Here is a 26,146-nt window from a genome sequence, read left to right as displayed (position 1 = left end):
TCAGTACTGTCTTGTTTAGCTACTACACTGATTTAGGGAAAATCAGAAGTGTTTTTAGAGCTTTGGGGTAGATAATGTGGCAGATATTAAAGCTTGAGTAGGACTGGAAGAGGAGACTTATTAATTAGTGCTGTATGCAGGACAGTTTTACAGCGAAGTTGAAAGCAGAGAAGCAGGAAGATGTTGTAATTCTGGTTTCGCGGTTGGGATGCAGCCCAGGGCTCTGGCTGGGGGCGGGGAGCTAAGCGCAGTTCTGAGAAATCTGGGGAAAGGGTGACTAGGAGTTAGGAGCACTTCCCTGCTCATCACCCGATCTGTTGCTCAGAGCAGCCCTGCTGGGGGATGTAAAGCTGTCCGTGGGCGCTCTGTGAGGAACTGCAGAGCAGGGGTCCAGCCCAAGTTCTTTGGATGGTGCCACCGAGTTTGATGCCATGATGCTGGAGTGGGCGGCCCGTGTGCTGTCCTGTCCCGGTCAGTGCGCACTCTCTCCCCACCATCAGGACATCTGATGGTTGCTTTGTGCTCGCCCTGTCACACACCCACACCTGCTCAGGGAAGCCCTCTCTACTTTCTTCTTCCCCTTCCACCTGCTGGAAGGAAAGGGTCAGGCTGTGCTTGTCTGCATGGTGTATTGGCTCCTGGACTAGATGGCATCTAATCCAGAGGAGACGGGGAGAACCTGTACTACTGGCCACCCCTTTAGGGAGACGGGAAATACAGTGAAAGAAATAGGTTTTGGGGGCTAGACCTGCGTTTGGCTTGGGGTGTGAAGGTGGAAGAAATGAGGAAAGGTGGGGCAGTCATGAGCAATATATATTGAAATGCTTTCCGTAATGTCTCTTATTAAACTGCTGAATTGGAAGGTCAGGACTTAGAGATGCAGCTAACAGAAGCCATCTGTATGTGCACAGTAATTGGATCCAGGCAAAGGGTAGGTTTCTTGAATTAGTATGTAAAGAAAGAATTTCATAGGACCCAGCAGTGAACCCTGTTGCTCCAAGAGGACAAGATGTAAGAAACAGGTGATTAGACCAAAATGGCCAAGCAGAATAGAAAATGTCATGCATATCTGATTAGAACTGTGTAAAAATAATATGTGTAAGAACAACAACTAGGAGATTACACAGAAAACCAAAACAGCTATATTAGGATAGGGCATTTGTGGGGGATTCCCCCCCCCCCAAATTTTCTTCAGTGTTTCATGGTTTTCACTTAAAAAAACAAAATAGGCAAATGAAATAGAACAACTTGGTAGCATGGTTGGCAGGCTTTGAGACCGTGAGGACAGTGGGGTACTTTTTTTAGGCAGTAGAGAGGTTAGGAGCATTTAAAACAGGAAGTGCCTTTTGGATTTGGCAGCAGTTTCGTATAGTGTTTGACAGAGCAGGAAGGAATTGGTTGAATGAATGAATCCAGTCCCGTTCTTTTCTTCCATCACTTCATCCTTCACACTGACACTGTTCTGAAAACAAAGACCTCATTGTGTCCTGTTGCAGTTGAAGGAAGTATAGTATTCTTCGAACATTTATTTTCTGGTGAGTGAGTGTTTGCTGCTCCTCCTCTAGATTGTAAGCTCCTGGGGGCAGGACACGTTTCACTGTTGCCCTGGGACCGCCTATCTACAATGGAATTTCCATCCTGTCTCAGACTGGCTTTGTCCCTGCCCTTGCCTGCGGTGACGTCCGTGTGGAGGCTGGGTGGGGGGAGGAAGAGCAGTGAGTGGACAAGTCTGATGAAGAGGTGGGTGAAGGGCTGATGCTGCATGAGTACTGAAGCAAGGGGAGCTGCGCACGGGGCCTAGGGAACAGGTGGCTCCTTGCCTCTGGAGGATGAGGGTGAGGAAAGGGTGCTTTGTGCTCAGAGGGCAGGCGGAGGTGGGCAGGAGTCGATTCTGAGGTGCCCGTGGCGCACTCAGAGGTGGTACCTAGGAGTGATGGTCTGAGCTTAGGGGAGAGCTTTGGGCAGCAGACACAGATCTAGTCACGTCACATAGAGCCCTGCCCAGTGACCTCAGCTCTGGGAGCAGGATGGGGAGGGTGTTGAAGCTGAGGGCCGTGTCTGTCTGTGCTGTTGTCACAGTGCGACCCCATCCCCCAGTGTGCAGGTTGTGGTCTGTCCGTGTCCTGGGGGAGGAGTAGATTAAATGGGTGGAGACATTGGAAGAGTTTCTGGAAAGGTTATTTTATATAGAAATGTGGGAGCATGTTCCTCAGCAACAATCGCCTTCTGATTTTGCTGTCGCTGCACTCTACCCACGTACTCTCTATTCTGCACATCAATCCTGCACAGTCCTATTAGACTAATTTTCTGTAAGACATTACGGGTTAACTCATAACTCCTGCTGCGTATGCAGTATCCTTCCTAACCTGGCACTCAAAATTCTAGATAGTAATCTTGTGCCAGGTCTCACACCCATTTCAACACAATGGATGATCCTGTGTTCCTCAGACACGTTTCTGCCTTTCTGCCTTCACACTTTTGCTCACATCAGCTGGCTTGGTTAGAATGCTGTTTTTACTTCTGTCAGCCACATTTCATTTGCCTTCCAGAGGTCAGGAAACTACAGCATGCAGGCAGAATCTGGCCCACTATCAGTTTTTATAAATAAAGTTTTATTGGAAAACAGCCATATTCAGTTGTTTATGCATTGTCCGCGGCTGTTTTTGCACTGCTACCTCAGGGTTGAGCAGAAACTTCATAGCCTGTGAAGCCTGAAGTATTCACTCTGGCTCTTTAAGGAACAATTTTGCTTTTTATGCATGGTGTCAGCAGCTTTGCAGTATACTTTCTATAAGTCAAGATTATAGAATACCTGGTCCTTGCGCAGGAGCGGCGATACAGATGGTTAGAAAGAAATGGAAATCATAAATATTAATAATGAAATTTCAGTCATCTTGTAGATCACCTCCCATTTTCAAACACAGTTGATACCACGATCTTAAGTAAAGCAGTCTTAAACTAAGCCATAAAGAATTATAAGTGAAAAGGCAAATACTTTACCCTGATTATGGTGTCTAAAAGGGGGAAATTATTGCCCTTTAGAAAATGGGGATGAGAATGTGAGAAATTAATGAAAGTTGTTGTAAGTATCATTGGCCTCAGGTCCATAGTGGTCCATTATTCTTTTATTCTGGATGGAAAATAGATGGATGAAAATTTAATAGTGATGCATCTGGGTTATGTTAGTTGGGACAATACCCTGGGAATGTAGCTTCCAATGGATCAGGTACTCCTATTACATTGTTCATCCACTAAAGTTCTCTAGTGGAGAAACCAGATGGTAGGGATGAAAATACAGCCTGGAACTATAGACAGTTAAAGCCATTTGTATAATTCATTGATAAATAGCTACAAGGGATTGAGAAGACTAGAAGTTTAAGAAAGACCTGGTTCTATTGGCAAGAAAAAAATGGGCAGACAGATCAAATGGTCTTTGGATTTCTGAGTGGAACTGATAGTAAGGAAAGATTGGAAGAAATTTTGGCAGTAAAATCCTTTATATGTTTCTAATGTGAACTTTTAGTAAGTCATCCATCTTAACTTTATCTGTTAAATGTCTAGTGTGGAGCTAGATTAATTCTTTTTGGAAAGAAAGCCTAGGTAGGTAAATTATTAGAATCTGTGAAATATGTGTATTTGAGACAGTTTATTTTTTATGTTTCCTTTTGCACATCCTGTCACAGAAACAATTTTGCTAAATGGCGATTTTACAAAATCAGATTTGACCTGATTGAAATCTAGGAATGCAGTCATCATACACCTGAGATGTATTAACCAAAGGGTCACATTCAAAGATAGGCACCTGTTCCTAATTAAAGAGGACACAGGCTGTGTACCCTGCACAGAGCTAACACACCCTCATCTTAGAAACACCCTCATCTCAAAACCCATGTCTTTCATCTATATATTTCAGTACATGTTTCTTAAAGGTAAAGACTTTAAAAGCACAACCATGGGCGGCCGGTTGTCTCAGTGGTTAGAGCAAGGTACTCGTAACACCGAGATCGCCGGTTCGAGTCCCACATGGGCTACTGAGCTGCGCTCTCCACAACTAGATTGAAATACAGTGACTTGACATTGAGCTGATGGGTCTTGAAAAAACACACTATTCCCCAATTAAAAAAGAAAAAAGAAAGCACAACCATGATACCACCATTGCACCTACATCATAATAGTTTCCTAATACTATCCAATAACCAGTCAGTGTTTAAATTTCTAATAATTTCATGGTAGTTCCATTTTTTTACAGTTTGTTTGAATCAAGATCTAAATAAGATCCACACATTGTGATTGGTTCATATATCTCTTGTCATGATTTACTATTTTTTAAACTCTTTATTTTGAATAATTCTAAATTTCCAGAAAAATTACAAGAATAGTACCAAGAACTCCTGTATATTCTTCATCCAGATTTCATAGTTATTAACGTTATAGTTTATTTGCTTTCTCTGTCTGTTGGAAAATTGAAGACACAATGACTCATTACCCCTTAGCATTTCCTAAAAATAAGGACAGCCTCCTACCTAACCACTTATCAGACCAAGAAAATACCACTGATGTAGTGTACTACTATCTAATGTGTATGCTCCATTCAAACCATGCCATTGTTCTAATAATGTCCTCTACAGCAAACCAACAACAAAAATAAAGTCTTCTCTTTGCCACCTTTCCTTTCTGGTTCAGGATCTCATTCTCCTTCAATCTGAAACAGTCATGTAGTCTTTCTTGTCTTTTCAAGTCATTTATTTTGTTGACTGTCTCTTCGTTTGATTTATCTGCTGTTTCTTCACGATTAAATTCAAGTCACACACTTTTGATCAGGAGTACTGAAGAAAGCAATGTTGAATTTTCAATGCATCGTACTTGGTGGCTCACAGTTTTTATTTGTCCTATTACAAATGATGTTAAGTTATTTTATGTTACCTTTAATCATTTAAGATTGTGTTTGCTAGGTTTTTCTGCTGGCAAATATAATAGTTAACTAATTATTTTGTACTCACTAGCAAGTATTTTGGGAGAGAGATTTTAGGCCATAAATATGCTGTTGTCATCAAACTTTTACCTGCTCATTTTAGCACACTGCAAATACTGCCAAATGGTGATTTACCAATTCCGTTATTCCTTCTACATTTATTAGCTGACCTACCATAAGGTAGAATTTCCACATCTCCCCCATTGGTTTATTCATTTATTTTATTCCTTATGGACTCACAGCTTCCTATTTTACTCAGGGAGTTACAATCCATTAGTCTCATTTACTTTGATATTTAGCTTGTCCTGGGTTCGTCAAACTGTTAGTTATATCTTTTGACATGTCATTCTTTGAGCACTTCTTTGTGACACAAAAGATGTTTCGGCTCATGTTTGGCAACAGGTCTTTTAATAACGTTTTTTTCAATATTGTTTTGTTATAATGATGAGATGCTCTAAGAACTTAACTCTCCTTTATATCAATTAGCCTATGATAAAATTGGTTTCCTGATATGTCATTTCACTTAGTTATGGAACCTTTTGACGACATTGTTAAATGAAGACTTACTGTACTTTCCTTGCCTTACCCCGAGAATCAGCCATTTTGCCAGGGAGCCCTGGTTTATTTAAGTGGGGAATGGTAGTTAGGATGCAAAATTAGGGCTTTAGTTTTGCTCATTGCCATTGGGTAGTTGTTGCTTGTAGGACCTTTCAGTGGATAGAACCAAGAAACGTACATTGGCACATACATACGTGTACTCACACACATTCATATCTGGCCCTGTATCTATCTCTCTATCTGACAACCATGAGGTCTCCCTGTTTTCAGTCCTAATCCAATACATAGTCTGTTCTAGCCTTTCCCCTTTCTGTGTTTCTGCCTTCCATCTGTAGTGAGAATCCTGGCTCTTGTTGTCCTCAGTATATTTACTTATTTGCTCTACCTGCTCGTGTGTAAGGGATTGGTGCTGCTACACTGTAATCCAGAATCCCGACCTGGCTTCACAAAGCAACGTAGGGTTCTAGTCAAGCAGAATAATCAGTATAAAGAAGCATATTTGGATAGATAGTCAAGTTTTTGAATGACAAATTTCTCTACCTTACTGTCTTCTTCTAATAAAGAAGTGTCGGGTCCTATGGAGGGATTTACCAAGTAGGTAATGAAGGCAGACCAACAGTTTATATCCATGTATGCAGCTGAGCTGAGATGTTAGGACCAGAAAGTCTGTTATTCTCAAGTTTCCCATTAATGCAGAAACTAATTGTTATAAACCCATCACTGTTTTATTACACATCCTCAGGCATGTAAGATTTGTAAAGGAAAAATATGTTAGAAGTATAGGTCCTATTGCCATGAGTGAATGGTCAAAATGGTCCAGGTTTTTCTGATTCTGAGAACGGATGTTTGGTTAATCCTAAGCGTCAAGCTTCAAGAATTGTTTATCCTTTGCAAGGTCGTCTGTTAGAAACATGCTACTCTTAACTCTGGAAATTCTCTTTTCAGATGCTGTCTTTGCATTTCAGTTACGCAACCCAGTGCACAATGGACATGCTCTACTAATGCAGGATACCCATAAGCAACTTTTAGAGAGGGGCTACCGGCGCCCTGTGCTTCTCCTTCACCCTCTTGGGGGCTGGACCAAGGATGATGATGTCCCTTTGATGTGGCGTATGAAACAGCATGCTGCAGTGCTGGAGGAAGGCGTCCTGAATCCTGAAACAACAGTTGTGGCCATCTTCCCATCTCCCATGATGTATGCTGGACCAACTGAGGTAGACTGCTTTCCAGATTTTCACTATCGCAGTGTTGAAACCACTCTTCCTAACACAACTAGTGTCAACAACAGATCTGTCTGTTGGTTTTTCTCTGATCTGTAGGGCTGTTGCAGACATCAGGTGCGTCCGGAGTGCTCCCCTGCTCTGTCACGGATGTTCTGTAGTGGTGGCTGCCCACGGCATCCTTCTTGGGCAAGGGCAGGCAGGGGCATTCTTCTCTTGCTCTTATTGCAGTTCTTGGTCCCAGTTGTGGGGAAAGCTCTCTGCAGGCAGAGGGCTTGGTGGGCTTGGGCAGGTGTGACACAGGTGCGCTTTGTAACTGCTGGCCATGTTACAGACACAGCTCTGACAACGTGGATCTTAGCCCTTTAACAAAGTCCTAAGTCACTCTTCCCAGGGGACAGCTTTGCTCTGATTTTCTTTCTTCTGAAATTTGGAAGGACCAGTGGTATTTCAGTAGGAAGAGAAGCATAGCATCTTTAAAAAAAAAAAAAAAGCTTTCAGGAGACATTCTTAATCTGTTCTTTTATGAAGGACTGACGCATAATGGATTGCTTCTTGATATTGGGTAGGGGGAGGGTTCTGGAGTTCTATTTAGGGGGCAAAAGGATTATTTTGAGGTCTTTTATAACCATACATAAAGAGGCTTTCATTAGGTTTTTATTTCAAGGCGGAGTAGATTTTCTAAAAATATTTTTTGAATGAATGAATGAATTAATCACTCAATGACCTAAAAAACAGTGTGTGAGAAGTGGCCAGCCAGCTTCTTGTTGAGTGTTCCAGATAAAGAATAGATGGCACATTATTAGTGCATTCTTTTTCATTTCCACCTCACAGGAAGATGAATTTACTTAGATTTATCTGGGAGGCAAACACTTTTAAACAGGATTAAGTAATTTAGTTTTATTAATATATACTCTGTGATGTCTTCCTCAAAAAAAAAAAAAAAGTTTAAAAGGAAATCCAAGCGTGTGTGCTATTGTTTGGGATCAAGCCTAAAAAATTTTATTGGAGCTTAGTTGTGGGGTTGTACACTCTGTTACCTCATTATCCAAGAAAACTAGGCAAGCAACATACAGTCACAACACGCCGAAAGATTAAAATGTATTTGTCTCTTCTCTTGGACCCAGCCAGAATAACGCATTATTAGAACTTCCACATTAGGTAAAACTACTCACATTCTTCCCTTTTTGTTGGTATAAAATGTTTGTAAGAATTGGGCAGTGATAGCCCTATGAGTGTCCTAGAGACCACCATGACCTTTAGTTTTCACATCTCAAGGAGGAACTAAATTGTTTTGGAAATAAAGTAACAGTTTTATTACAATAGTTCCCCAATCTCTCCTTTGGTGCTGTCTTCTCTTGCCCCTCCCCTCCTTTTCCTAATCCTCATCATCATCTTAAGGGAATCATTTGGTCTGAAGTGCTCCAAAATTATAGGGTGAATGGTTTTCAATGGGAAGTGACCCAAGTGAGTGCAGCATCGGGAATGGGTTTATGATCAATAACCTCAGTAAGAGCCATCAGGGAAAGTGAAGGAATTTACCTTCCCTATTTGTGTTTCTCATTCCCTTAAAGGGGAAGAGATAGGAACTTTTATTAACTACATAAACTAAAAACTGCTTTTTAAAAGGTGGGAGTGAGGGGATAGATACATAATAAATGCAGCCAGCTGTAGTAAAAGCGAAAATTCTTTCTTGAGAACACCACAAAGGGTCAAGCATTCTGTTTTGTCTACAATAGGATTTTCATGTCTTCTGATTTCAGAGTCGGTGTAGTTCTTCAGGACGACTCAAAGGTGACGGCACCTGAAGGTACCTTTGGGGTGCTTACATTTTGGCGTACGTTAGTCTTCCTCCTTGTAAGGCAAAGCTGACTGGTTGGTAACCTGGTTGCAGCAGGCCTCAGAATCGACTTCCTTTGCTACCCACAAGGGCCTGGTCTGGAAAAAACAATACAGCCTTTTGTGGCGGAGGCCAGGCTCGGTCCTGGGCCTGGCTTACCACCAGCGGGTTTATCTCAGGTTAGACTTCTCTGGGCTGTGCTTAAGTGCCCTGAACATGGTTATTGAAGGGATGTGCAGGAGGCAGGACTAAATGCGCTTTAAGGTTCTCTCCCATTCTGATCATTTTCTATTTTGTCTTATTTGAACTTCATACTGAAGTGTAATATTCATCAGAAAAAGCACACATTTCATAGGTATACAGTCAAATGAATTTTCCCCCTTTGAACACAGTCATATCACCCGCACCCAAATTTAAAAAAAAAAAAATCGAACTATTATCAGCACCCCAGTTCTCCTTCCTTCCCCCTCCTTTTCATTACTTGCCTGTCGCCAGTAGCCGTCACTGTCCTCACCTCTCACATCACATCATGAATGCACTTTGCTTGGGTTGAGGTTTGGGTACTCTGGGAAGCAGACTCTGAGAGTGGAATTAGGTTCAGGAGATTTATCAGGGACAGCTTTGGGTGATTGTTTGTAGAAGGCAAGAGAAAGGAAGGGAGTAGCATTGGACAGAGGGAGACGTTGATCTGTGATTCAGTCTCAGGAGAAGCCTAATGATCCCATGTGGAGTTCTGGAAGGGCCATCAGAGATGTTCCACGTTGCGTAAGAAACAGGTGTTTATACCCTACCTGACCAGTGATTGGCTGCCCAGGGAAGGGCATGCCTTTGGGCTGCTCCCGTAGAGGCAATTTCTAAAGAGGGCTGACAGCGGCCGGGTATGTGCTGGCACTCCCAGATGCTGGGGAATGATCCCTCCTTCCTGAAAGGGACCTGAGCATTGCATCACAGCATCCATTCCAGCGCGTTCTCACACTTTTTCTAACTGGAACTATTTCTCTAATGTCGGGCTACTTTCGCTTTACGTTATGTTTGTGAAACTCGCCCTTATTGTTGTGTGTAATTCGTTGTAGGTTGGTCATTCTTAGTACTGTGCGGTGTCCTATGTGTGATGGCACCCAATACTGTTGATGAGCTTTCGGCAATTTTCAGTTTTTTGCTGGTAAGAATTATGCTGGTATGAAGGTTTTAGTGCATGCCTTTTCGTGGAGATCTCTGTGGGTACATACCTTTGCTGGGTCAGGGCGTGTGCCTTTGTTCGGCTTTAGTAGATGCTGTCAGTCAGTTTTCCAGTGGGTGGTACTATTTTACACCCCTGTTAGTAGTGTATTTCCTTACCTATACTTGATTAGCTTTTTCACTTTAGCCATTTCGGTCTTTTAGCCCTGACTATTTAGCCAAGCACTATGTAATACTTTTATTATTTCTTAACCAACCTCAAAAATGTTTTCATTGAACCAGTTACACGAAAGAGGAAATGGAGAAGTAGTAAATGAGTTGTACTTATATATAGTCATTGAGAAATAGAATATAAAAATAGTCCTTTTTATTGTGCTCTTACTGTATTTGCCAAGTAATATAGGAAGTGCTTTACATGACTTAGCTAGCTTATCCTTAGAGAGTAGGTGCTATTACTGCTTTCAATTACAGATGAGGAAACTGAGGCAGAGAGGTGAAAAACTTGTTTAATCACATAGGAGTCTATCGATAGTTTGGCTCTGGAGCCATGTACTTAACTTTCACAGGATGTTGTGTTTTTTTAAAATCTTATATATTCAAATATTTTAAAAAATATGTAGTTATGTATTTTTTGAGAACAAATTCTTAAACTATCCTGTAGGAGTTCCAAAATAGTGAGTTAGCATGGCCCTAGCTGACGAATTCATTAGAGGTGGAATCTCTAGTACAGTGGCTTTTACTTATTTGGTTATCACAGCCTAGAGTGGTGGGTTATGAGTCTTTGTATAACCTGTACAGGCACACCTCAGAGGTATTGCAGGTTTAGTTTCAGACCACCTCAATTTAATACCACAGTAAAGCGAGTCACATGAATTTTTTGGTTTCCCAGTGCATATAAAAGTTATATTTATGCTATACTGTAGCTTATTAATTGTCAATAGCATTATGTCTAAAAAAATAATGTACATATCCTAATTAAAAAGTACTTCATTACTGAAAATGCTCACCATCATCTTAGCCTGTTGGGAAAATTATGCTGATAAGACTTGCTCAACATAGGGTTGTCACAAACCTTCATTCAATTTGTAAAAAACAAGACCAATGTCTGCAAAGCACAGTAAAGAAAAGGGCAATAAAGCACGGTATGCCTGTATTCTTTTTGTACTCTTACGATATCTGCCTTATAGTATTAGTGATATCTGACTGGTTTTTGTTGTTGTGAGGAGTGAATAAGATAATGTAAATCATTTAACACATTGCCTAGCTCTTGTTAGTATATGGTAATTAATATAATATTAATTAATATACTGCCTTAAAAAACAATAACAAGCTCCTTTGTTGCAAGTTCTCGGAATCCCTAGTATTCGGTTTCCACATCCAGGGAGCTGCCTATGTGTACCTCCAGGCTGCCTGTCCATCAGTGTGAATTCCGGAGATTTTGTTTATGGCAGAGAGCCTGCGATGAACTCCTTAGCAGACTTCACGTCAGAGCATGCATCCTCTGATTTGGAATGTCCGTGCGTGTTCGATAGTATATAACGCTAATATAAAGAATATAGAAATAAGTAACAGAAAGACAGTGAAAATCACTACTTTTTGAGTGCCTGCCTATGCCTGTCACGCATCGAGCAGATTATTTGCTTACATTAGATAACCTCATCCCCACGACAACTCAGTGAGATAGGTTTTATTCCCATTTACAGAGAGGTTAGTAAATCTCAGGGAGGCCAGGTACCTTAACTGTGGTCTGTTAGAAAAAATCAGAACTGGTCAGCAGTCACAGCAGTAAAAGCAGATTTTCTTCAGGATCTATTATTGCAGTAGAGGAAAGGAGACTTCAGGGCAGAACTGGACTCAGTTCTGAATATGGCACAGACAGGTGGGGAATTATAGCCAGGGGTATGAGAGTCATGGATGGATAAATACTAAGAGGAAACATCAGAAATAACAGTCAAGGGCTGATTCTGGTGAAACAGCCCTCGCAGGATAGTTGCTGAAAGCAGACCTTCCTGATCAAATATCTCTTGGGCGATGGCAGGGGAAGAAGAATTGAATTTGATATGGAGGATGGGGAGTTCTCGCTAAACTGACGTCGTAAAATTTGTGCTACAGCGGCCAGTACAGGCCCAACAAGGACGCACACTGAAAGTCGAGTCCCAGAGGGCGTCGAAGAACCTGACTAGCATTGGGTTCAAGGAGCAAGTCTGTGTCAGATGTTAAAACCAGCAAGACACAGAGCTGGGACTGAAACTCAGGCCTATGTGACCCCGTGGCCTGTGTGTTCTTTTCACCAGTGCTCCTTGCTGCCGGTAAGCTTCTGCGAGGTCTTGCATTCGATGGGAGGGCAAAGAATTTAGGTGCCCCAGGTGCCTCCACAGAGCTCCCAAGTCTTCTAGAAGGTATAAAGGCACCTCAGAGTTTCATCTGTCTGTTGACCTCTTTCTGGAGTGTCAGTTACAGGCTAAGTGGTTCTTGTCAGGAAATACCGGATCTGGTGCCTGAGCAAAAGGCAATACTTAACTTCTGAACTTTTACAGAAAAAAAACTTGAGAAATGCTAGTAAACATCTTCATTTTTTAAACCATTACGTATTTTAATGTTTATGGCCTGGCAGGATTTAAAACTCTGAGATTGAGTGGATTATGAAAACTATCCATTTCTTTTTCTCAAGTGCCTCACTTGGGTTTCTGACCTATTTGGCTTATTCATAGCCTTAAGTGAATATTTTCTTTTGTAATAAAAAAAAAAACACACACTCATTTTTGTAGCTTTTCCAGTGACATCAGGAAAAAGTCTGCCAGTAATGCTTATTTGCCAACTAATAATAATAAAATAAAAACAATGACTCTTCCTTTAATCATTTTCTGTAGGTCATTTAGAAGGCATTGGTACCAGATTTGTTTCCCCAGCACAAATGCTTTTCAAAGCAGAGAGCAGCTGTCAAGCCTGTTTGGTTATCAACAGATGTCCCTGGTTTTCCAGTCTGTAAAGATTTAATGGCTTGATCATAAATTCCATTTTAGGCATTGGGTGGGTGGGGGGTGGCATGTGAAAGGAGAGTTACTTTTCTAATGCTAAAAAGGTGTTACATACACACATGTATATTTTTGTGAGGTATTTGTGACTGTCGAGGTTGTGTCTGTCCCTTCTCAAAATACTAAGTCCATTTTTGTAAAGGACAGATAACGCTTTCTAAGACCTGTTTCATGAAAATAAGATGTATTTTGAAATGTGGATATGTACAACTTACAGCTATATCCTGATTTAAGACATTTGAGAATTGCCAGTTGAATTATGGAGAGAACGCATTGTTGGAGGTAGGAAGTTTTCTTTGCCATGGAAGTTATCCATGCACTAGTAAAGGACTGCTTCACAGAGACTCATTTTGTGTAAGTGAACAGGTGTCCTTATAACAGGGATGGTAGAAGCATACAGGAGTCCCCTTCATCCGCAGGGGATATGTTCCAAGACCCCAGTGAATGCCTGAAACCATAGTACCAAGACCTTTATATACTATGTTTTCTTTCCTATACAGACATACCTTTTCACTTCAAGGAAGCACTTACAGCTTCTCTTTGGCATATGCAAATTGCCAGCCTCACTACTCTTACGCTTTGGGGCCATCATTAAGTAAAACACTTAATTTTACTTACCGTGTTTCCCCGAAAAGAAGACTGGGTCTTATATTAAGTTAAATTAGTTTAAAAACTAGGTCTGATATTAAATTTTGCTCCAAAAGATGCATTAGGGCTTATGTTCAGGGGACGTCATCCTGAAAAATCATGCAAGGGCTTATTTTCTGATTAGTTCTTATTTTCGGGGAAACACAATAGTTACGTGAACACAAGTACTGATAACTGAGACAGCTACTAAGTGACTAACAGATGGGGACTGTGTGCAGTGTGTGCAGATGCTGGAAAAAGGGATAATTCATGTCCTGGAAGGGATGGAGTGGGAGGGCACAAAATTTTATCATGTCCGTCAGAACAGAGCTCAATTTAAAACTTATGAATTTTTTATTTCTGGAATTTTCCATTTAATATTTCAGACCTTGGTTGATGGTGAGTAACGGAAACCATGGAAAACAAAATTGCGTATGAGGGGGGAATGCCTGTATTGCCAGCTGGATGCCTGTTTATTTGTTTAATTAGTTCATGCTTTATACCAGTATCTGTCTGGAGCAGTAAACAGGATGTCTGTTAGGATATAAACCTGTTCCTCCATGTAACACTTGCTAACAACCTAAAGGGACATTTTTTTCCTGAGAACTGAGCCTAATTATAGGAGTCATAGACTCCCAAGTTTCAATTGTAACCTTTGACCCTCTGAGGGCTTTGGTAATTTTTGTCTTCTAGCCATTTATTTTATCCATGTTTCTGGAGTAGTGCAACATAGGTTCACAATCTCTTATCCAAAATCTTTGGAGTTATATATTATTTAATTCTCTTGGTGGGTCTGGGACATAAGTAACATTAAAATTTCTTAGCAAAGTGAATGAGTTTTTACATTTAAGTGGGACCAGTAAAACTCATAAATAACTTCATGTCAGTTTTGATCAGGTTTTGCTAAATTAGTATAAAAACTAGGTTTTTGAATTTCAGATGGATGTGAAATTCATTTAATTTTGAAATTCATTTCACAGAAAAAATACATATCAAATCATCACATTTCATACCTTATACTTAGAGAACATTATGTCAATTATATCTCAATAGACCTGGAAAAAAAATTGGATTTCAGATTTTTGGATAAGCAATTTTGGGTCAGTACCACAAAAACATTTTAAATCTGTCGATTTATTTTGAAAGTAATTTTTGGGATCTGTGTAGCCTGATATTTTACATACTTTTAGCTTGTGTGTCTTGAGAACTTAAATGACTAATCTAATTCAGACATATTAGATTTTACAGGTGTAAGATGCTTTTCATGATGGAAGAATGTCCTTTTTTCCTCCTGATTTTTCTATAGATTTTCAGCACAGAATTTGTTCCTGTTTCTTACTGAAGCATCATGTTTTAATGTTTTCTGTTAGCCTGTGTTTTCAGGTTTTTCTATAGTTAGGTAATATATACTGTTTCTTTCCTAAACATAGTACTAGCTTGTATTTTCTTTCCTGCTGTGATGTCCTATCTCATGGTAGGTCTTGGCACAGTGTAAGCAGCTCGGTAAGAACAGTTGTCCATGGAGTTGGGGGTTGGAGAGACCCAGGGATAATACCACTCTTAGTTGTTCACTTTGCAGCCTTGGGCATGTTATTGAAATTCTCCAAGTATCATTTTTCTTATTTGTAAAACAGGAATAGTGACTATCTTAACGACTTGTTGTATTCATCAAATAAGACAATGTTTATAAAACACTTTGTACAGTAACTGGAATGTTAGGAAGAGCTCAGTAATTGATACCTATTTCTATCTTCTCTCACCCTGGTAAAGGACTTCATTAAATGTTTTCTAAGGCCTTACCACCATGATTGCTTTTCTTTGGTTCCTTAAAATAATAATGGGTGAGAGGGTAGAGAGGAGGAATCAAGCACTTCTGGCTTTTATCAAAAACAAATTTTGAGGTTCTTAGGCTTGGGGGCGGGGGTGAGAGCAAAAGGGGAGGCTGGGCCATAGTGGATTTGCTCTCTCCCCACTGACCCTCCCACTCTGCCAGGCTGGGCTCAGCCAGGGTGAGGTAATTTAAAAGAATAAGATTAGTTTGGTTGCTGGTGGTTCTGAACAAATACGTCTCTTGCATTTGAGTTATATCAGTTTGAATAATGAGATTCCTTGAAGATAAAGGAAATCTTTGGGAAAGTCTGTATTTTATATATCAGGCCTCAATTTCTTGATTTGTAGAATGAAAGATTTGGATTTCACAATCTAAACTGCCTTTCAACTCTTAAGATTGCGTGATAAGAATAATTGTAAGGTGTTTCCTAATTCTCTTTTACAAGCTGGAGAATGAAACGTCTAAGTAGATTTCATCATTTTGCATTGGAAATCAGAAATGTGTCTCGTCTAAGTAGATTTCATCATTTTGCATTGGAAATCAGAAATGTGTCTCTTGGGAGGACTGAGTACTGTTCAGTGTCTGTATAGAGCAGTAGGAATTGGCACAACCACATAGAATACTAGGTGTACAAAAAAGCTAGAAAGTCATCAGTTCCCAGACTCCACAGGGTCGGAGGGGTGAGCCTCCTCTTTCATTGTCTCTCTAGATCTCCCCCGGCAGCGTGAAAAGTTTACAAGGACTGCTGCCGCTGAGAAATCAAGAGGTAGGCAGTTACGATTTGGGAATTTTAAGAAAATAGATTAATACTAGAGTGATGTGATAATGTACAAAGGAGAGAGGGGTATTTTAACATGGAATTCATGAGATGAATGAAAGTATTGATTACTTAACAAAGAATGGTAATGGATATGACTTTCTACAGAATTTTAGTAATGTTATAATAAGTACATTTTTGATAGTTTAGAAAAGAAAATTTGCACATTTATGTAAAAAAAATAATCTCTGTGCCTGAAATTCTTTTATAAACCAATTGAGGATATGAGTTTTGCCCTATGGAGCATTGACTTTAATACAATTTATTACATTTACAGCAAATTTTGGTGTGAATAAACAAATAAATAGGTCACGTAAGCTGGACTTAAATAATTGTTATATTATCCTCAGTATTTTTAATTAAGAAAAAGTGAAACTATATACTAATTTGATAAGACAATTTTCAAAACTTAGTTGAGGGTGAAGTGAGAATTATTCAACCTCAGTATTAGTTAGCATTTGACGTTTGTATTTAGTCCTCCTGTCATTCCCTACCTTCGTGTTTTTTTTGTTTTTTGTTTTTTGTAAGTTTATATTTTGAAGTTTTTGAGGAACCTCCATACTGGTTTTCATTGTGGCTGCACCCATTGACATTCCTACCAACAGCGCATGCGGGTTCCCTTTTCTCACATCCTTGCCAGCACTTTTTATCTCATGTCATCTAGATGGGCACCCTGACAGTTGTGAGGTGATATCTCATTGTGGTTTGATTTGCATTTCCCCGATGATGAGTGATGTTGAGCATCTTTTCATGTACCTGTTGGCCCTTTGGGTCTTTGAAAAAAGAAATGTCTATTTCCTCTGCCCATTTTTAAATTGGATTGTTTGTTGTGTTATTGAGTTGTATGAATCCTTTATACACTTTGGATATTAACACTGTATCTGATACGTGGTTTGCAGTTTGTCCGTTTCTGTAGGCTTTCTCTAGGTGCAGAGTCCCACAGATGGAGAAGACAAATACCCACCACTCTCTTTCAGTGTTGTGTCACCTGGTGGGGAGGGTGGCATTGAAAAAGTTCCTCCTACCCTCTCAAATGCATTGTCATTTTCTTAATTACCATGAAGTTCAAGGTACAGGTTTCATTTTTTTAAGTATATGCATCTTCAGACTTAGTTGGTGTTTCTTCATCTCTCTAAGGTGTTTAATTATTTCTCTTGAGTTGTTATTATGCATCATTCTCACTTCTTTCCTTCTTTTTCCTCAAGGAAAGCAATGTGGAAATTCTGACCACACAATGAATCAAGTCCCTGCTTGGGCTTTCATTATTCTGTTTCTGGGGTGGAAACCCTCTCTGCTGTGCTGGGATCCTTCTTGGTCTTTTGGAATTCAGACTCCTGAAGGAGAGCCCTCCTTTGTTTTGAGTTCTATGCTTTTGCTGTCATTTCTCTAATAACACTGAATTCATAATTCAGTGAGCAGTTTTCCAAGAACTAGCTAGGTAGGACATGCGTGACTGTGATAGAGATCAAAGCCTAAAGCCTTTATTTCATTTTCTCCCAACATTTCTATTATGTGTTTTGCATTGTTTTATGAAACTGCTTCTTATACTTTCTATATTATAAATATCTTTCCAGGTAAATTTAAATATTGATCTTTCTTTTATAATCACCTTACAGTTTTCTAGTGTTAGGAACTTAATGGAATCAACACTCATACCCACGGAAGGATCTTTGGGTTGTTTTCTGTCTTTTGTTGTTAACAACCCTGTGATGAATCCTGAAGGGAACATCTCTGCATACTTGTCTCAAGATTATTTCTGAAATTGGAATTGCTTGGATTTTTGACATGCTATTAACATGTCTTTCACATAAGCAGAGTCAGATAGTATAATATTAAGGCAGGTGATTACTACACTTAAATTTTTGCTTCTTCACTGAGTTTGAATCTCTGGAGCCCATCACAGGTCTCTGTGACTGTCAAGATGTATACACAGAGAAGCATATTTATTGAGCCAGGTTTTTTCTCTGCGAGCCTATGTCTTTACGACCTAGAAATACCACAGTGTCCAGAAAAATTTAACAATTATACTGTTTTGGATGATAAGAGTATTTTTTAAGTTTCATTATATAAATGAATATTTATTACATAAATTTTTAGTTCCGTGGTCTCAGTATATAGATTTGTCTTTCAATAGGGTTGAGGTACTCCCAGTATATAAATTTGTTAGTGGTTTCGATTATTTTAAAGTGTTAATCCTCTGGTCACTTCTGGTTGTTTCTTGTTTTCATTTCTTTTAGTTTGGCTAATAAAAACAGTTTCTAGGAAGTTGGAAGTATGTAGAAGAAAATAGCCCTTTTTTCTTCCACCTGTCTCCTTTAATTAATCTACTTTTAAATGCAGCTTCGGACGGAAGAAGTCACTTATTTCAGATACTGGATAAGGATCTTCTTGCCTTTTTGTCTAATGGCAAAAAGAGAATAATTTTAGTGAAGATGTTTTTCCCTTTAATTCTCTCCTTTGGCTTATATTAAGTTGTATCCTAATGAGTGAAGAACAGCAAATATATACAGTATTAAGGCTTGGGGTTACAATGCAGTCTGCGAGTCTTTTTTTTTCCCCTCAAGTTTTTATTTTACTTTTTGTTTTAGGGAGCGTGTTACCTTTTTTAGACAATGTATGGGTTTCCTTAGTTAAGATACTAACTTGCAGAAGTCCTGTTAAAGAGGTGTATTCATGTTTTGGTAAGGACAATAAAATATAAAAGGAAAGGAAAACAATAAAACATTTTAAGAAAAACTTTAAAAATGTATTTAGAGTGTTGTGGAAATCTTAGATCTTGTGAATATTTTTGCAAAATTTAGACATCCTTTAATTTTCTTCCAGCTTGTGTAATAAATACAAAATCTTGTGGTTTGTGTAATTTGAAACACATTTAAGCAATGTGAAAATTTGAACCCTATAAGCCAGATTAGGTAAAATTTGAGCTACATTTTAAAAATTGTCTTTCCTTTTTTAAGTTTTATTTTAAATAATGTGTAGATACCATATCTGCTTAATTTTGTTAGGAAATAGGAACCTTAATAAAGTTTTCTACCATTGACTTTGAAAAAGTAAAACATGATGAGAGTACAAATTAGTACAGTTTTATAAAATAATCTTGTGTGGACCTCAGATGCACAGCATTAGATTAATCAGAATCTGTGGTACATGGTACAGTCATTGGTCCATGAGCTGCTCTTTTACATTTTGATTGCTTATGTATTTCTTAGTTTTGAAAATTGAGCGAACAACTGAATTGCCCCTGACCTGAGAGGTATACTTGTGTCTCCTAGGTTCTCCTACCAATCCCATCTGGAACTGGAATTGCTTAGGTTTTTGACATGTTATCAACATAACTTTCAGAAATTTTCAGTTTTTTGACATTATCAACATAACTTCCAGAAATTTTCAGTTTTCATTCACAGAAGCAGAGTAAGATAGTATACTATTTAAGCATGTGATCACTGTGCATTTAAATGTCTGCTTTGTCACTGACTTTGAATCTGTGGAACCCACGAAAGGTCTTTGTGACTGACATGATAAACAGAGAAGCATCTTTACTGAGCCAGGTTCTTTCCTCCGTGAGCCTGTCTTTAAGTCCAAGAAAATACCATAGTTTCCAGAGTAACTCTCCTGCCATTCCCCTCCTGTCAGGTAATCACAATTCTTAAAGTTTATATATTTTTTAATTTCCTTATTTTTACATACATGGACACTTTTTTATCACAAGGACATATGCTTACATGATCTATTATTTAGCTTGTTTTCCAACTTTATTATAAAAGGGTGTAGTACTTTATGTAGTCTTTGGGGACTTGCTTCCATTGCTGTGTTGCTGCACTTCTGTTACTGTTAAGATTCTTCCATGTCATTGTGTAGGTAGCTATAGTTCGTTCATTTCACATATGTGACAGTGTTTCATTATGAGAATATAACATAATTTCTCTGTCTTTTGTTCCCATTGTTGAATGTTTCTTTCCTTTTTTATTGCCTGTGTTCTATTTTTGCTTTATATTTTTTCTATTATGAATGGTGCTACTGTAATTTTTTGGTGCCTGCCTCATGCATGTGTGCAGAAGTTTTTCCAAGAAGTAGAATTTCTGAGTCCGTTGAAATGCAACTTTAGATAGTAATGCAAAGTATTTTCAGAAGTTTGTTTTACCATTTTACATTCTTAAACTCTCAGGGAAGCATAAGAGAGCCAAATCACAAGTTCTTCAGCTGGTATAACGATTTTAGGAAGTGATTTGATAACTTGTAACTAAAGTCTTAAATTGTGTGGTTTTTGGCTTTCTCTTCTTAAGGAAATAGATCTCTTAATGTCTTTACATTTTAGCCTTCAAATTCCCATTTCCTCTGTATCCATGCTACCCTCTATGGTGGTCTCATCCGGTTTCCTGTTTTAGACACCTTCTCTATGCAGGTGATACTCAGATATCTATCTCTAATTCATTCCTCTTTTCTGAACTCCAAACCCATATATCCCACCACCTTGATGTCCAACAAATAGCTCAGATTTAACATGTCTAAAATGTTAATTGCCTCTTTTTCATTTTACCCCCTCTAAACCTACTTTATTCTTACCCCCCACATAACCCCTGTCACCATCTCAGTTGATTGAAATTCCTTCAGAAATCTTGGAATCATCATTGACTGCTCTTTTTCTCTCATAACCCATGCCTGGTCTGTCCACAAAAATGCTGTTCCTTCCACTTTCAAAATATATCTAGGTTTCTGCTTCTGGCCATGATAGAGTAATGGATGCTGGGTTTGCCCTCTTGCTGAAAACAGCTATGAAATTGATTAAGTATGTGAAACACCAATTGAAAGCATTGGCAAACAGGCAGTGCAGGAATCTAATCCCCGAGAAGTGGGAAGCACACACAGAGTTGACTCTTCTCTGCGCCAGGGGACTATTTCCTGACCACAGCACAGACCGCGGGAATCCAAGTAGAACATGGTGGTTCTTGTGCGTTGAGAAGGCAAAAATTGGATGTTGGGGCTCCGGGTGCAGCTGAGACCTGCAGAGTGTTTACGGGAGAGGAGGGAGTGGCACAGAGCTGAGGCACCAGAAGATGTGAGGGTCTTCCCCAGGGTTCCTCAGGCGGCATTTGTGCAGGGTAGCAAGACTGCGAGCCCTGGTGGAGAGTAGCTGCAATAATTTAGTGGAATGAGGATACTAGAGGGTGGGTACACGCTCTAGTTGGAGGATGACATTCCAGCCCAACTCAAGTGGAGATACCGTGTTAACATGCCAGGCAGTGAATTGAGACACCAGAAAAATGTGCCTTAGGAGTAAAGACCCCTTTATTACTACGCCCTAGACAGGGTGTTATGGGTCTGGGTCCAGTCAGATTATGGAAATCACACAGAATTTGATGAGGGCAAGTTTTAAAGAATTATTAAATTTTAATAGGGAGTGACTATCCAAATGTACAGTGCAGTCTAAAGGGTACCCGATGGCTGAGGGAGGTTACCAAAGGAAGGCCCGACTTGTAAAAGGGGCCCCCTCCCTAAGGGTGGGCTTCAGATCTCACTGAAAAAGCTATGGTTCATGGATGGTAGAGGAAATCAGTGGATGGCCTGGACCACAACTGGTTCACAGAAGCCAGAGAGCAGGAAACAAACCTCCGCTGCACAAGCCAGCTGAGGCTGACACACTGGTGCCCAAAGTGGGTCAGGGCGTTGGGAGCCCACTTGCTGCCAGAGCGTTGCACTTTGTGTGATATCTGTGTTGAGAAGAATGCAGGAAACAGCCCTCTGGGCACAGGTGGGTGGGGAACAGAAGGGAGTCAGGGAGCCCCTCCCTGCTGGTGGGGGGCTTGGGGTGCACCAGTGTCTGCATTTGGAAGTCTGCAGCGAGGTGGCCCCTGGGTTCAGGCTGGGACTTTGAGGTTGAGAAGGGTTTTGTACTTTGGGCTTGCTCATGAAACAGAGTGCATGAGATGTCCCGTACACAGGCCCCACTGACACCCCCTGACACCTTCCTACAGTGTCCCCATGATGCCCTCTACTGATGAAACTTAACATTATGGTCACTGTAAAAAAAGAAATGCTTCAAGAGTTCAGTCCATGATCTCAGATCATGCACTGAAGGGTGACTTTGGAATCGAGAGGCAATTGATTGATAATTGGCACAGAAAGCTAGAGTGGACCTGCCTAACAAGGCTGAAAACCAAGCCTCCAAAAGATAAGGACAGGTGCTCGTACATTACCTGCCTGTTAGAATGACACTCTTAACACTGTCAAGGAAAACAGCACAATTCAGACCCCAGAACAAATCACCCACAAGTCCAGTATGCAGTAACAAATTGCTAGAAATAGGAAGAAGCAGGAAAGTGGGATATACAATCCAGAATAAAAACTGTCACTAAAAACATGCCTTGAGGTGACACTCATGTTGAAATTAGCAAATAAGAGCATTAAAGCTTTTTAAAGGAAAATATGCTCTTATGGATGGGGAATCTCAGAAAAAAATGGAAACTATAAAAAAAATCAAATGGGAATTCAAAGACTAAAAACGTATAGTGTTTTTTGAATGGACTTAAAAGCAGACTAGAGTTGGCAGAAGAAAATGTTAGTGAACTAGAAGTCAGATTAGTAGAAATTAAAAAAAAAAAGAAAATAGATGGGGAAAATGAAGAGAGCCCATTGACTTGTAGGCATTATCAGTCAAGGCCATCTAACGTACTTGTGTGCGTAATGGGAGTTCTGAAAGGAGCAGAGAGAGAAAAAGGAGCAGAGTGGCAGAAAGAGGTTTTGAAAAAAATGACTGAATGTTTTCTGAAAATGGTGAAAAACATCAACTGAGAAATTCAAGAAGCCTAATGAATCTTAGAAAACGAATTGAAAGAAAACCACATGTAGGCGCATAGTCTGTTGAAAGTTAATGATATAAAGAGGGACCTTAAAATCAGAGTGATGGAGGGAGAGATAATGGGGAACATTAGGGAAATAATAGGGAGGATGGCTGCTGTCTTCTTAGGAGCGATGCGGCATAGAAGCAGTGGATGAACATTTTTTAAAAAGGAAAAAGAAGCCTGTTAATCTAGAATTGTGTTTTCAAGCAAACGAAAGTGAAGTAAATACATTTCAGATAAATGAGCATTGAGAATTTCATCAGGAAGGAAAAGCTTGTCAGAAATCTTCTATCAGACTTCTCCAGACGTCCCATCATTTCCTCGGGTGTCCACAGTAAACAGCTGTAGGCAAGACGCACTGTGACAGCAAGGCCTTGGTATTTTCATCCTTTCGAGGGAGGAGTGAGGCTTCTGTCATCGAGGATTGGGGAAATCAGGATAAAGAGAAATCGGTTGTGTAGGCAACCAACCGTGTTTGCCACGTTTGAATTAAATTACTTGTGTAATCAGAAAAAAGTGGCAAAGCTAATTTGTTACTTATTACCTGGATGCAAGTAAAGCAGAAAATAAGTCATTTGTTGTTAGCTTGGCCATTTACCGATTCTTAGAAGGCCGTATAGAAACCTTTAGACATCCTGTACTGTTTCAGTGCGTATTCAGTCTTCCAGACATCATGTTATCCACGGGGTGTAAAAACATAAATAATACACCATGACCTCTGTATGCTGCGGAGATGAAGAGGCAGCGCTTGCTGGTTTTCAGTGACCATCTTCTACCTAGTGAATGAATTTTCTTTAGAAACACTGGTTAGGGAGCAATTAATTCAACTGGGATTGTCCGGGAATGTTTCACAGAATAAGAGGAACAGCAGCAATGACCATTCTTTATTGAGGGCCAGGTACTATCCTGAGTACTTTCAAATCTCCCATCGACCTTAATGTGTTATGTATTAGCCTTCTCGTTTTTTATAATGAGAAGCCTCATTTTATAAAGGAGGCTAATACAAGGAAACTGCCTAAGGGAATTCAATTAGTAAGGGGGAAAGTCAGGATTCAAATCTAGGATAGCCTGACTCGCAAGCCTGTGTGCTTAACCAGATGCAGCGATGGCTCTGGACTGACTTTCATTCTCTTTATTAAAAGATACTTCCTTTTCAGTAGGTTATAAGTTAACTCACACCAGGTATTCTTAGAGGAGTTACATGTGTTTCACTTATTCATGTCTGTTACAGTTTTAAAAGTATTGTCATAGGGAAACCATTCACTAATATATAGATTAAAATAATTCAGGTCACCTATAGGAGATTGTTGACTCCATATTTGATGTTTACCCCTAATTTACTCATACAACTTCTAGAAGTCAAAGAGCAATTTAATTTACTGATAATTTTACAAGACAAAATTAGAACTGGCTACTGTCACCAACATACTTTGTGACTATAAGGTACTAATTTTTCTGGGCTTCAGTTTCCTTTCTTGTTTTAAAAGGGTGGAAGGGGTTGGATGAAATGATCTGAGCTTCCTTAAACACTAAAATTAACCTATACATTCCCAATTTATGGACCTTTTGGTACTTGAATGATTTAAACATCTAGACATAGGTACTTAATGAGCGAAGTAAGTTGACCTAAATTCAGAGAACTTAGACTGCCTTTTTAATTGAACTCTGTTTAAGCAGCAGTTAATTTGCATGAGGCAGAAAAGATTTTCCATTTGAGTTGCAAAGTGGTTAATTGATGATAAAATTCCGACCTATCCCTTGATAGAAGTTCCAAGTCTGAACTAGCAAAGGTCTTCTGTGTGACTACTGTGAAGGGGCAGAGAGGAATAAGCAGAATTTTCATGAAGAGCTGAATGTGAGGGTGGGTGGGGAAAGGGGGAGCTTATATGCTGAACAAAGGTCTGTTAGCATCATGCTATGCCATTTTGTTCAGATAGAACTCTTGCAGCTCAGTGCAAGCAGTAGTAATGCCATAGCAGGAAAAGATGTAGTTATAAGACCTTAGTGTCTTCTCTACTCAGCTGGCAAATGGAGAAAGAGAACTGGGATAGTACTCAGGATGCTTCTGATGGTCCATGTTTGGAAGTGGCACACATCACTTTGGCTCTCATTCTTTTGGCCAGAACTCAGCCACATGGCCACACTGCAAGGGAGGCTGGGAGTTGATAAATGGTGCTCGGGAAGAAGATAGCACAAGGTACATACTCGTAGACACAGAGGTATATGGAAAAATGAGTAAGTGGGAAAAAAGTCAAGGCAATTGTTAACTCGAGGGAAAACAGTTGCACAAAGAGGTGAATAAAATAAAGATGATAGTAACAGCTAACATTTATTGTGTACTTTGTGCCAGGTACTGTTCTGACATGTTTCATATATTAGTTGTCTTAAAACTTCTATGAGATAAATACTTTAAGAATCCCCGTTTTACAGATGAATGTGGATCTCACCAAAAATGTAGATATCACTGCATTTATTGGATAAATGGGATAGGAAATGAGGAGAGTGGAGGCAAGCTAAAAATCATCTTTATAGTAGAAAATGTAAATAATGTGGAAATGAGATCTATATTATATAATATCTAAAATTAGTCAAAACACAGCAGTATATGCATGCCATTTGGAAATATAGAGGTAAATATCAGTAGAAATGACTGAAAAAACAAACTCCTCAGGATAACCACTGAAAGTGTGGAGTATAAAATTACCCTCATGTTGTTGTACTTTCTAGACTATGTTGATAAATATCTAAGTATAAGAAAAACTATCAAGAGAGATAAAATGAAAATGATGTGTAGTGTTCATTCTGTACTCGTATACCTTATCTTCATGTGGAAGAGAGGTGGTTTGGTAAAAATCACTAAATAATAGAGCCTTACACTGAAAGGGAGCTAAAGGCAGAGTTTTTTTGAGCCATGTTTTATTGGCCAAGTTGTTTAACTTTTGGGTTCACTTTCTTCAAATTTTAATGAGAATGGTGATCTCTTACAGTTACTTTAACTAGTCAAGTTCCACAATTCTAGCTGGTAGACTAACTTCTGTTTTCAAACAGTAAGTCTTAATGTGAAAGAATTGTCTTCAAAGCTAGTTTTGGATGCAGTATGTCTATTTAGTCACAACCAACACCATGTTTAATTCGTAGCTACTATCTTGGGTTGTAGTCACTTAAGCTACATGATTTTCTCAGGACCAGTTTATGTGAGTATTTATATAATTTAAATAATTTTCATCT

The 26,146-nt window shown here is 39.4% G+C and overlaps 1 protein-coding gene across 1 annotated transcript in view; it reads left to right on the top strand.

Moving 5' to 3' along the window:
- The window catches only part of PAPSS1 (3'-phosphoadenosine 5'-phosphosulfate synthase 1), a 95,075-nt gene that overhangs the window by 49,594 nt on the left and 19,335 nt on the right, over positions 1 to 26,146 (top strand). The window contains exon 10 of the mRNA XM_081054070.1: positions 6,476 to 6,744. Within this exon, the coding sequence (XP_080910196.1) occupies positions 6,476 to 6,744 (269 nt within the window). The remainder of the gene's footprint in view (positions 1 to 6,475; positions 6,745 to 26,146) is intronic.

The sequence above is a fragment of the Rhinolophus hipposideros genome (genome assembly GCF_964194185.1).
Source record: "Rhinolophus hipposideros genome assembly, chromosome: 1".
Classification (NCBI taxonomy): domain Eukaryota; kingdom Metazoa; phylum Chordata; class Mammalia; order Chiroptera; family Rhinolophidae; genus Rhinolophus; species Rhinolophus hipposideros.
Note: the sequence above shows the minus strand (reverse complement) of the source record. Positions and strands in the feature narration are given on the sequence as shown.